This window comes from Lissotriton vulgaris, chromosome 5, assembly GCF_964263255.1.
Source record: "Lissotriton vulgaris chromosome 5, aLisVul1.2, whole genome shotgun sequence".
NCBI classification, from domain to species: Eukaryota; Metazoa; Chordata; class Amphibia; order Caudata; family Salamandridae; genus Lissotriton; species Lissotriton vulgaris.
Window position 1 is genome coordinate 20,238,152 of NC_141693.1, and position 13,572 is coordinate 20,251,723.

General features: G+C 39.0%; 1 protein-coding gene across 1 annotated transcript in view; it reads right to left on the minus strand.

Annotated features, from left to right (window-relative positions):
* The window catches only part of LOC147710016 (class I histocompatibility antigen, Gogo-C*0203 alpha chain-like), a 267,300-nt gene that overhangs the window by 122,642 nt on the left and 131,086 nt on the right, over nucleotides 1-13,572 (minus strand). Inside the window, exon 4 of the mRNA XM_086919307.1 lies at nucleotides 6,595-6,864. Coding sequence (XP_086775433.1) covers nucleotides 6,595-6,864 — 270 coding nt within the window. The remainder of the gene's footprint in view (nucleotides 1-6,594; nucleotides 6,865-13,572) is intronic.

Genomic DNA, 13,572 nt, shown 5'->3' on the forward strand with positions numbered 1-13,572 from the left:
GTATACTAGGGGGAAGTATACAGAGTACACTCCGGTGTTCTTTGTGATGGTGATAAAGTCTCTATACGTTTGTTTTCTAAAGATCTCACATTGGTATACTAGGAGGAAGTATACAGAGTACACTCCGGTGTTCTTTGTGATGGTGATAAAGTCTCTATAGCTTTGTTTTCTAAAGATCTCACATTGGTATACTAGGAGGAAGTATACAGAGTACACTCCTGTGTTCTTTGTGATGGTGGTACGGTCTCTATAGCTTTGTTTTCTAAAGATCTCACATTGGTATACTAGGAGGAAGTATACAGAGTACACTCCGGTGTTCTTTGTGATGGTGATAAAGTCTCTATAGCTTTGTTTTCTAAAGGTCTCACGTTGGTATACTAGGAGGCAGTATACAGAGTAATTTCCTGTGTTCTTTGTGACAGTGGTACGGTCTCTATAGCTTTGTTTTCTAAAGATCTCACATTGGTATACTAGGAGGAAGTATACAGAGTACACTCCTGTGTTCTTTGTGATGGTGGTACAGTCTCTATAGCTTTGCTTTCTAAAGATCTCACATTGGTATACTAGGAGGAAGTATACAAAGTACACTCCAGTGTTCTTTGTGATGGTGATAAAGTCTCTATAGCTTTGTTTTCTAAAGATCTCACATTGGTATACTAAGAGGAAGTATACAGAGTACACTCCGGTGTTCTTTGTGATGGTGATAAAGTCTCTATAGCTTTGTTTTCTAAAGATCTCACATTGGTATACTAGGAGGAAGTATACAGAGTACACTCCGGTGTTCTTTGTGAAGGTGATAAAGTCTCTATTGCTTTGTTTTCTAAAGGTCTCACGTTGGTATACTAGGAGGCAGTATACAGAGTACATTCCTGTGTTCTTTGTGACAGTGGTACGGTCTCTATAGCTTTGTTTTCTAAAGGTCTCACGTTGGTATACTAGGAGGCAGTATACAGAGTACACTCCTGTGTTCTTTGTGATGGTGGTACGGTCTCTATACCTTTATTTTCTAAAGATCTCACATTGGTATACTAGGAGGCAGTATACAGAGTACATTCCTGTGTTCTTTGTGACAGTGGCACGGTCTCTATATCTTTGTTTTCTAAAGGTCTCACGTTGGTATACTAGGAGGCAGTATACAGAGTACATCCTGTGTTCTTTGTGATGGTGGTACGGTCTCTATAGCTTTGTTTTCTAAAGATCTCACATTGGTATACTAGGAGGAAGTATACAGAGTACACTCCAGTGTTCTTTGTGATGGTGATAAAGTCTCTATAGCTTTGTTTTCTAAAGATCTCACATTGGTATACTAGGAGGAAGTATACAGAGTACACTCCGGTGTTCTTTGTGACGGTGGTACGGTCTCTATACCTTTATTTTCTAAAGACCTCACATTGGTATACTAGGAGGCAGTATACACAATACACTCCTGTGTTCTTTGTGATGGTGGTACGGTCTCTATAGCTTTGTTTTCTAAAGATCTCACGCTGGTATACTAGGAGGAAGTATACAGAGTACACTCCGGTGTTCTTTGTAATGGTGATGAAGTCTCTATTGCTTTGTTTTCTAAAGATCTCACATTGGTATACTAGGGGGAAGTATACAGAGTACACTCCGGTGTTCTTTGTGATGGTGATAAAGTCTCTATACGTTTGTTTTCTAAAGATCTCACATTGGTATACTAGGAGGAAGTATACAGAGTACACTCCGGTGTTCTTTGTGATGGTGATAAAGTCTCTATAGCTTTGTTTTCTAAAGATCTCACATTGGTATACTAGGAGGAAGTATACAGAGTACACTCCTGTGTTCTTTGTGATGGTGGTACGGTCTCTATAGCTTTGTTTTCTAAAGATCTCACATTGGTATACTAGGAGGAAGTATACAGAGTACACTCCTGTGTTCTTTGTGATGGTGGTACGGTCTCTATAGCTTTGTTTTCTAAAGATCTCAGGTTGGTATACTAGGAGGAAGTATACAGAGTACACTCCGGTGTTCTTTGTGATGGTGATAAAGTCTCTATACCTTTGTTTTCTAAAGATCTCACATTGGTATACTAGGAGGAAGTATACAGAGTACACTCCGGTGTTCTTTGTGATGGTGATAAAGTCTCTATAGCTTTGTTTTCTAAAGATCTCACATTGGTATACTAGGAGGAAGTATACAGAGTACACTCCTGTGTTCTTTGTGATGGTGGTACGGTCTCTATAGCTTTGTTTTCTAAAGATCTCACATTGGTATACTAGGAGGAAGTATACAGAGTACACTCCGGTGTTCTTTGTGATGGTGATAAAGTCTCTATACCTTTGTTTTCTAAAGATCTCACATTGGTATACTAGGAGGAAGTATACAGAGTACACTCCTGTGTTCTTTGTGATGGTGGTACGGTCTCTATAGCTTTGTTTTCTAAAGATCTCACATTGGTATACTAGGAGGAAGTATACAGAGTACACTCCGGTGTTCTTTGTGATGGTGGTACGGTCTCTATAGCTTTGTTTTCTAAAGATATCACATTGGTATACTAGGAGGAAGTATACAGAGTACACTCCTGTGTTCTTTGTGATGGTGGTACGGTCTCTATAGCTTTGTTTTCTAAAGATCTCACGCTGGTTTACTAGGAGGAAGTATACAGAGTACACTCTGGTGTTCTTTGTGATGGTGATGAAGTCTCTATTGCTTTGTTTTCTAAAGATCTCACATTGGTATACTAGGAGGAAGTATACAGAGTACACTCCGGTGTTCTTTGTGATGGTGATAAAGTCTCTATACCTTTGTTTTCTAAAGATCTCACATTGGTATACTAGGAGGAAGTATGCAAAGTACACTCCGGTGTTCTTTGTGATGGTGATAAAGTCTCTATAGCTTTGTTTTCTAAAGATCTCACATTGGTATACTAGGAGGCAGTATACAGAGTACATTCCTGTGTTCTTTGTGACAGTGGTACGGTCTCTATAGCTTTGTTTTCTAAAGGTCTTACGTTGGTATACTAGGAGGCAGTATACAGAGTACACTCCTGTGTTCTTTGTGATGGTGGTACGGTCTCTATAGCTTTGTTTTCTAAAGATCTCACATTGGTATACTAGGAGGAAGTATACAGAGTACACTCCTGTGTTCTTTGTGACGGTGGTAAGGTCTCTATAGCTTTGTTTTCTAAAGATCTCACATTGGTATACTAGGAGGAAGTATACAGAGTACACTCCGGTGTTCTTTATGACGGTGGTAATGTCTCTACAGGTTTGTTTTCTAAAGATCTCACATTGATGTACTAGGAGGCAGTATACACAATACACTCCTGTGTTCTTTGTGATGGTGGTACGGTCTCTATAGCCTTGTTTTCTAAAGATCTCACGTTGGTATACTAGGAGGAAGTATACAGAGTACACTCCGGTGTTCTTTGTGATGGTGATAAAGTCTCTATAGCTTTGTTTTCTAAAGATCTCACATTGGTATACTAGGAGGAAGTATACAGAGTACACTCCGGTGTTCTTTGTGATAGTGATAAAGTCTCTATAGCTTTGTTTTCTAAAGATCTCACATTGGTATACTAGGAGGAAGTATACAGAGTACACTCCGGTGTTCTTTGTGATGGTGATAAAGTCTCTATAGCTTTGTTTTATAAAAATCTCACATTGGTGTACTAGGAGGAAGTATACAGAGTACACTCCGGTGTTCTTTGTGATGGTGATAAAGTCTCTATAGCTTTGTTTTCTAAAGATCTCACATTGGTATACTAGGAGGCAGTATACAGAGTACATTCCTGTGTTCTTTGTGACAGTGGTACGGTCTCTATAGCTTTGTTTTCTAAAGGTCTCACGTTGGTATACTAGGAGGCAGTATACAGAGTACACTCCTGTGTTCTTTGTGATGGTGGTACGGTCTCTATAGCTTTGTTTTCTAAATATCTCACATTGGTATACTAGGAGGAAGTATACAGAGTACACTCCGGTGTTCTTTGTGATGGTGATAAAGTCTCTATAGCTTTGTTTTCTAAAGATCTCACATTGGTATACTAGGAGGAAGTATACAGAGTACACTCCGGTGTTCTTTGTGACAGTGGTACGGTCTCTATAGCTTTGTTTTCTAAAGATCTCACATTGGTATACTAGGAGGAAGTATACAGAGTACACTCCTGTGTTCTTTGTGATGGTGGTACGGTCTCTATAGCTTTGTTTTCTAAAGATCTCACATTGGTATACTAGGAGGAAGTATACAGAGTACACTCCGGTGTTCTTTGTGATGGTGATAAAGTCTCTATAGCTTTGTTTTCTAAAGATCTCACATTGGTATACTAGGAGGAAGTATACAGAGTACATTCCTGTGTTCTTTGTGACAGTGGTACGGTCTCTATAGCTTTGTTTTCTAATGGTCTCACGTTGGTATACTAGGAGGCAGTATACAGAGTACACTCCTGTGTTCTTTGTGATGGTGGTACGGTCTCTATAGCTTTGTTTTCTAAAGATCTCACATTGGTATACTAGAAGGCAGTACAGAGAGTACACTCCGGCGTTCTTTGTGACGGTGGTACGGTCTCTATAGCTTTGTTTTCTAAAGATCTCACATTGGTATACTAGAAGTAAGTATACAGAGTACACTCCTGTGTTCTTTGTGACAGTGGTACGGTCTCTATAGCTTTGTTTTCTAAAGATCTCACATTGGTATACTAGGAGGCAGTATACAGAGTACCCTCCGGTGTTCTTTGTGACAGTGGTACAATCTCTATAGCTTTGTTTTCTAAAGATCTCACATTGGTATACTAGGAGGACGTTTACAGAGTACACTCCAGTGTTCTTTGTGATGGTGGTATGATCTCTAAAGCTTTGTTTTCTAAAGATCTCACATTGGTATATTAGAAGTAAGTATACAGAGTACATTCCTGTGTTCTTTGTGACAGTGGCACAGTCTCTATACCTTTATTTTCTAAAGACCTCACATTGGTATACTAGGAGGCAGTATACAGAGTACACTCCGGTGTTCTTTGTGACAGTAGTACAGTCTCTATAGCTTTGTTTTCTAAAGATCTCACATTGGTATACTAGGAGGCAGTATACAGAGTACACTCCTGTGTTCTTTGTGACAGTAGTACGGTCTCTATAGGTTTGTTTTCTAAAGATCTCACGTTGGTATACTAGGAGGCAGTATACAGAGTACACTCCTGTGTTCTTTGTGATGGTGCTACGGTCTCTATAGCTTTGTTTTCTAAAGATCTCACATTGGTATACTAGGAGGCAGTATACAGAGTACCCTCCAGTGTTCTTTGTGACGGTCGTACGGTCTCAATAGCTTTGTTTTCTAAAGATCTCACATTGGTATACTAGAAGTAAGTATACAGAGTACACTACTGTGTTCTTTGTGACAGTGGTACGGTCTCTATAGCTTTGTTTTCTAAAGATCTCACATTGGTACACTAGAAGTAAGTATACAGAGTACCCTCCAGTGATCTTTGTGACGGTGGTACGGTCTCAATAGCTTTGTTTTCTAAAGATCTCACATTGGTATACTAGAAGTAAGTATACAGAGTACACTTCTGTGTTCTTTGTGACAGTGGTACGGTCTCTATAGCTTTGTTTTCTAAAGATCTCACATTGGTATACTAGAAGTAAGTATACAGAGTACATTCCTGTGTTCTTTGTGACAGTGGTACAGTGTCTATACCTTTATTTTCTAAAGACCTCACATTGGTATACTAGAAGTAAGTATACAGAGTACATTCCTGTGTTCTTTGTGACAGTGGTACAGTCTCTATACCTTTATTTTCTAAAGACCTCACACTAGAAGTAAGTATACAGAGTACACTCCTGTGTTCTTTGTGACAGTAGTTCAGTCTCTATAGCTTTGTTTTCTAAAGATCTCACATTGGTATACTAGAAGTAAGTATACAGAGTACATTCCTGTGTTCTTTGTGACAGTGGTACTGTCTCTATAGCTTTGTTTTCTAAAGGTCTCACGTTGGTGTACTAGGAGGCAGTATACAGAGTACACTCCTGTGTTCTTTGTGATGGTGGAACGGTCTCTATAGTTATGATTTCTAAAAATACTGTTCGACCTGTTCCAGTATGGCCCTTTTCTTATAATCTTGTTTTGTTATCACATACATGCCTTCTGGTTCTACAAAGTAATAGAGCCAGAAAATGTTCAAATACCATTTTCATTTCCTGCCACTTATGGAAGTTGTGTGTGTGCATGTGTGTGTGTGTGTTTGTGCGTATGCGTGTGTGTGTGCAGGGTGCGGTCGATACAGTCCATTTATTGCATACTTACTCCATCTCTCCCCTGAAGAGTGTCATGCCAGTGAGCCCTGTTGACAATGTGATGGGCTCGGTCACTTGCCATGCTGCATGGCTGCAATATTTGGGCTCGGGTCAGCTGGCAACCAGAAAACCCTACCCAACCAAGACATTTCTCAAATCTAGACACCCAGGCAGTCCAAGGAGGTATTACTTGCATGGATCTCACTAGCTGTTCCTACCCAGAATGCTCTGCATACCTTACAATATGGCTAAAAACACACATTTTCCCCAAAGTTCTGTGAACTACATAAAGTACAAAATGAATACGTCCACCACCATCACAATCACCCGCTACAAACCAAAATGCACTTACCGTACATCACGGTCACAGTGTCCGGCAGGCTGCTGTGATACACCTCATATTTGTACATTTTTTCATCTTCTCCTTCCTGAACTTCCCCTGTTTTCTGGGCCTGGTAGGTTCCGTCAGGGTTTGGCAGGATTTCGCTCGATTCCCAGGGCATCTCTACACCATTCCTGACCCATTTCACCTCAATATCTCTGGGATAAAATCCATAAGCGTAGCCGGTCAGAAAGGTGCGATCACCCTTCTTTCGTCGTGTAACCATTGTTTGAGGGGCAACTGGAAGAAAACGCAATAAGTACAATTACACGACAATCACCTTAGGATTTACCTAGTACGCTATTTGTAATTACTTATTAGTAACACTTTTCTTCAGCACATGCTGTGACTACCGAATCAAGCACAAGCAGTGGTTTGATATAGGTTATCTGGCGCCACTTAGAGAGTCTCACAATTGATTAGGTCTAGACGTTATATCTGACGGTAATACAAGGTAGAAGGAACCACTTTAATCCTTCCAAACGCAGGCATAAGCCTCAAACAAGCTATAACACTCCTTAGCACACGTATGTCATAATAATGTTATATATACAGGTGTTTCCACATTCTGAAACAATCACAATACGTAGTTGTTATTAGTACATCAATTTGTGTTTATTCTTGTTCACTGGAAATTTTCCACACAGCCGACACGTGTTTCGTCGTAATTGGGAATGTAACCCACGACTTTTTCAAGGCTGCAAAGTTTCAAAATAAAGAAAAACATAGATATATTGCCATCTGTATGCGTACTTTGAATCATTGTTTCTAATTATAAACATTCTTCATTTGACCATTATGTTTATAAATGTGGCCCTCACCGTGATAAGGTGTAATAGTCTGTATTATTAGTGAGCTAGGAAGAAAACATATTGTACAACATTTCTTCTCATTTAGAAGAAGTAACCCACACCTTGATAAGCTGTCACAGTACACAGTTGATATTAAGCATTTTTCTCAGTTGAAAGTCACAATATGGTCAGACACAATTCTATTGTTGTATAACACAGAATGCACCTCTGTTTCTTACAGAGGTCTATGAACCTGTATGAAATGGAGAGATCCAGTACTCGGATAGTCTTATTAAGGTGTAATTTAATACCGTGTTCCATTGTGATCATTGTGCATATTTTATTCTCAACACACCCTAAACCAGCTCCATGTGTCAAGATTTTTAGAAAGTATAGTGGTCTACAGTGCTCATATTCTTTTTAAGTGCATGCGGTTCATGCATCGCTAGTATTACAATATGTGATTAATGCATATTTGTAAATACCTATTTCCAGATCTGTTCTCTTTTAGCTGTAGAAGTAGTAAGTAAAAATGTATAGTCTAAGTATTTTCCATTACTTTGTTTTATCATTTATCACACAGATATGTTTTTGTAATTATTTAAAGTTGCTGACTTACTCATTATGCGGTGATAATTCCAACCCGCATGGGGGTTCTACGGGGGTCTTCTGTTGTCTAATATTCAGCATATGTTGTCCACATGGCTCCAAATCTCAGTATATATTGGAAGGCTGAAAGGAACGTTACCATTAGAGCTCTTATTTATTCGTAATTTCTCTTTAATAATATGTGGACTAACTGGTATTTTATACGTTTTTAGATTATAATGTCAATAAGGGTGATTTAGGTAAATCCCCAGATTTATTCTCATACTGTCTTTTTTGTTAGCATTTTTTACTCATGTTAGTTCTTGTTAACATCATATGTGATGTAGCAAGTCTAGTGTATTTTTATTTTTTTAAAGGGTTTCATTAAAACAAACAGGTCATCTTAGCTTTCTTCCCATCTTTTGCCATCTGACATTGTGAGGTCCGACATGCCTGTACTTTTAAATATATCTTTAACGTTTGTAGAACATGCCACTAGTTGTGACTTGTTGATCCCCGTATTTAATCTGTTAATTTAGAAATATCATTCAAATTTAAGGTCTAATCCACAGCACATGTATCCTCAATTATCGGGTTCGTATTCCTCTTACCTTTCGCCCGTGTATTCCAGCACGAAAAGGCTCCTCGTTCACAATCAGCGTGTCCGCTCGATTATCGTCTTTCAAACCCGCCGCATTTTTATTACAAACACTTCCGTGTTCTAGGAGTGTTCGTGATAGGTCATTGAGAACCTCGTGACCCACGCATCATTGTTGCTTTGCCGATTGGGCTAGAGAGGGCACGTGAGCCTGGTTTAGGTGTTTTGGTTTTTTTTAGGACAGAAACACGGTCTCCATCTTATAACATTTACCCTAAAGTCGATATCGGTCTGTTTTTGTATATTTTGATCTATTTACTCAGAATTATCGACTTATAATGGCACATAATTTGAGTACTCGGGTTATCGTTTATTATCACCATATAAAATATTTGTATGTAGTGTTTTTATCACTAATTTAATTATATACACGGTCTAGTTATAATTAATGATATCTGTGTAACATCATTGTTTCTATTATTTTTGTTAATAAATGAGTACCGTTGCTATTGTTTTCTGTTAATTAAAAACCACCTTTTCTAATGTAGAATTTATCAGTAATTATGGTGATCCTTGTTTCCGGCCCCAGTAATGGAAAATACTTAGACTATAAATTTTTACTTACTACTTCTACAGCTAAAAGAGAACAGATCTGGAAATAGGTATTTACGAATATGCATCAATCACATATTGTAATACTAGCGATGCATGAACCGCTTGCACTTAAAAAGAATATGAGCACTGATAAATTAACTAATCGACCTAATGTTATAATAATTTCGACCCTGGAACTGTTCGCTCTAATGAAATTGGTTGATATTGGCTGCTACACTGACTTATAAAAACTAAAACTCATTTCAATTCTACATTAGAAAAGGTGGTTTTTAATTAACAGAAAACAATAGCAACGGTACTCATTTATTAACAAAAATAATAGAAACAATGATGTTACACAGATATCATTAATTTTAACTAGACCGTGTATATAATTAAATTAGTGATAAAAACACTACATACAAATATTTTATATGGTGATAATAAACGATAACCCGAGTACTCAAATTATGTGCCATTATAAGTCGATAATTCTGAGTAAATAGATCAAAATATACAAAAACAGACCGATATCGACTTTAGGGTAAATGTTATAAGATGGCGACCGTGTTTCTGTCCTAAAAAAAACCAAAACACCTAAACCAGGCTCACGTGCCCTCTCTAGCCCAATCGGCAAAGCAACAATGATGCGTGGGTCACGAGGTTCTCAATGACCTATCACGAACACTCCTAGAACACGGAAGTGTTTGTAATAAAAATGCGGCGGGTTTGAAAGACGATAATCGAGCGGACACGCTGATTGTGAACGAGGAGCCTTTTCGTGCTGGAATACACGGGCGAAAGGTAAGAGGAATACAAACCCGATAATTGGGGATACATGTGCTGAGGATTAGACCTTAAATTTGAATGATATTTCTAAATTAACAGATTAAATACAGGGATCAACAAGTCACAACTAGTGGCATGTTCTACAAACGTTAAAGATATATTTAAAAGTACAGGCATGTCGGACCTCACAATGTCAGATGGCAAAAGATGGGAAGAAAGCTAAGATGACCTGTTTGTTTTAATGAAACCCTTTAAAAAAATAAAAATACACTAGACTTGCTACATCACATATGATGTTAACAAGAACTAACATGAGTAAAAAATGCTAACAAAAAAGACAGTATGAGAATAAATCTGGGGATTTACCTAAATCACCCTTATTGACATTATAATCTAAAAACGTATAAAATACCAGTTAGTCCACATATTATTAAAGAGAAATTACGAATAAATAAGAGCTCTAATGGTAACGTTCCTTTCAGCCTTCCAATATATACTGAGATTTGGAGCCATGTGGACAACATATGCTGAATATTAGACAACAGAAGACCCCCGTAGAACCCCCACGCGGGTTGGAATTATCACCGCATAATGAGTAAGTCAGCAACTTTAAATAATTACAAAAACATATCTGTGTGATAAATGATAAAACAAAGTAATGGAAAATACTTAGACTATAAATTTTTACTTACTACTTCTACAGCTAAAAGAGAACAGATCTGGAAATAGGTATTTACGAATATGCATTAATCACATATTGTAATACTAGCGATGCATGAACCGCATGCACTTAAAAAGAATATGAGCACTGTAGACCACTATACTTTCTAAAAATCTTGACACATGGAGCTGGTTTAGGGTGTGTTGAGAATAAAATATGCACAATGATCACAATGGAACACGGTATTAAATTACACCTTAATAAGACTATCCGAGTACTGGATCTCTCCATTTCATACAGGTTCATAGACCTCTGTAAGAAACAGAGGTGCATTCTGTGTTATACAACAATAGAATTGTGTCTGACCATATTGTGACTTTCAACTGAGAAAAATGCTTAATATCAACTGTGTACTGTGACAGCTTATCAAGGTGTGGGTTACTTCTTCTAAATGAGAAGAAATGTTGTACAATATGTTTTCTTCCTAGCCCACTAATAATACAGACTATTACACCTTATCACGGTGAGGGCCACATTTATAAACATAATGGTCAAATGAAGAATGTTTATAATTAGAAACAATGATTCAAAGTACGCATACAGATGGCAATATATCTATGTTTTTCTTTGTTTTGAAACTCTGCAGCCTTGAAAAAGTCGTGGGTTACATTCCCAATTACGACGAAACACGTGTCGGCTGTGTGGAAAATTTCCAGTGAACAAGAATAAACACAAATTGATGTACTAATAACAACTACGTATTGTGATTGTTTCAGAATGTGGAAACACCTGTATATATAACATTATTATGACATACGTGTGCTAAGGAGTGTTATAGCATGCTGTGACTACCTCCCTTCACGACACTTCCAGGACGCCATGAGCACCTGCACAGAGGAGGAACCTGGGTAGAGGGGCTGCTAGGAGAAGCCTCACCACAACCATCTCAGATCACATACTCAACTACATTGGTAGATTCATCCTAATTAAACAGGGGATGCTAATAGGAGCTCAAGGAAAGGAAGGTAACAGATGTTGGGGCTCACCCACAGAGACTCAATGGAGGTGAAACAAGATGATGTCAACGTAGTGTTGCGTGAAGATGACAAACTTGTGAGTGACACACTGTCACCTTTGACATTCAATTCAGTTCTCCTCCAAAAATCAATTGACACAAATAGCTTAAGATTCTATTGTTGCTCGAAACTTCCCTTCCAGTCAATAAGTTAAATTCAAGAGCAACCCCCTTCCATCCAAGATCCCATCTTTGCAGTACAGACATCACATCTTAAATTCTCTAAGGATGTCAAGGTAGCAGCGTAGACAAGGGTCAGGAACCACGAGTGCAGTGACGCAAAGGAGCTCAGAGATGCGAGTGCAGTGATGCAAAGGAGCTCAGAGAGAAAGGGAAGTGATGCAAAGGAGCTCAGAGAGCGAGGGCAGTGACGCAAAGGAGCTCAGAGAGCGAGGGCAGCGTAGCTAGGGTATCCATTCCAATTCTGTACCCACCCATGGGGCATCTGGTCATCATGTGCCAAAAGACGAGCATGGAGGGCAAGGATCTAGGGCTGCCTCCATGCAACTGACAGCTCAGAGAGCGAGTGCAGTGATACAAAGGAGCTCAGAGAGCGAGTGTGAAGTAAGTGAAGACAGCAATCTCACACGTTAGAGGTAAGCAATAAGTATATTTATTGCAGCACAGAAGAATACAGGTCTGCAACCTATCTGGCCAAAGCACAAACTGCCAGATCGTGGAACAGAGAAAGGCATCATAGGTAGAACACTTGAACAATCTAGAAGGCTAACACAGAAGAAGCTAAACAGAATACAACATATCTTCCCCCCTTGGACAATAAATGAAAACAACAGAAAACAGAAGAAACAAAAGAGCAAAAGAACCATCAGTGAATGTAATCATCCAAGTAAACTGGAGGGTAACGGGAGCGAGGACTCCTCAGACTGACACTTAGAGGAGCTAAGTGAACAGGAACAGAAACAGAGGAACCAGCAACAAGAGCATCATCAGAAGAAGAAGTTGAAGCATCACCACTACCCACCTCCCCCCGTACATGAGACGGAGAAGAAACATCAGAATTGTGAGAGGATAATAAGTAACCATTGCAGCTCTTATCACACATGTTTGCAGAAACCCCTTTAGAAACAGACCCACCTTTGGAAACATTCCCACCTTTTTGGTAAAGAGTTACCCTCCTGTAGTTCCATTTCTCACCGTTGTCAAGTAGCACAAAATGTGGAAAAGCCTTCTTAACTGAGAAAGGACCTCTAAACTTGGTAAGACCTTTGGAACAACGGCCAGGCTTGACTTTGACAAGATCACCAGCTGAAATTGGTGAAGAAGTCAAGATAGGTGAGGAAGACGAATTGTCAGGATGTCTCAACCAAGAGGGAGTCAACCTCGACGCTGGAGGATGACCACGCATCAGCTCAAAAGGAGACTTTTCTCCATGCTTGTGAGGGGTAGAGCGATAGGCCCACACAAGTTCCTGGACACGCTCATTCGAGAAACATCCAGATGCAACACACATTTGAATCAAGCCCTTTACCAAACGATTAACCCTCTCACACAAACCATTGCTTTCAGGATTGTACAGACACGTACGATGATGTTCTATACCACACTCCCGAACAAAAGAAGCCATTTTTGCAGAAGTCAATTGAGTGCCATTGTCGGTAATCAACACTGAGGGAAAGCCCTCATCGACAAAGACACTCTTTAGAAATGCAATAGTGGAGTCAGTAGTGATTTCCTTCATAAAATGAACAGCCAACCACTTAGAAAAGCAATCAATCACCACTGCAGCAAAACGCTGATTGGTAGGCAATTCACTCATTGGACCAATGAAATCAAGGCAAATACTGTGCCAAGGTAGATTTTTAAAGGAAATGTTCCCAATAGAACGAGAACC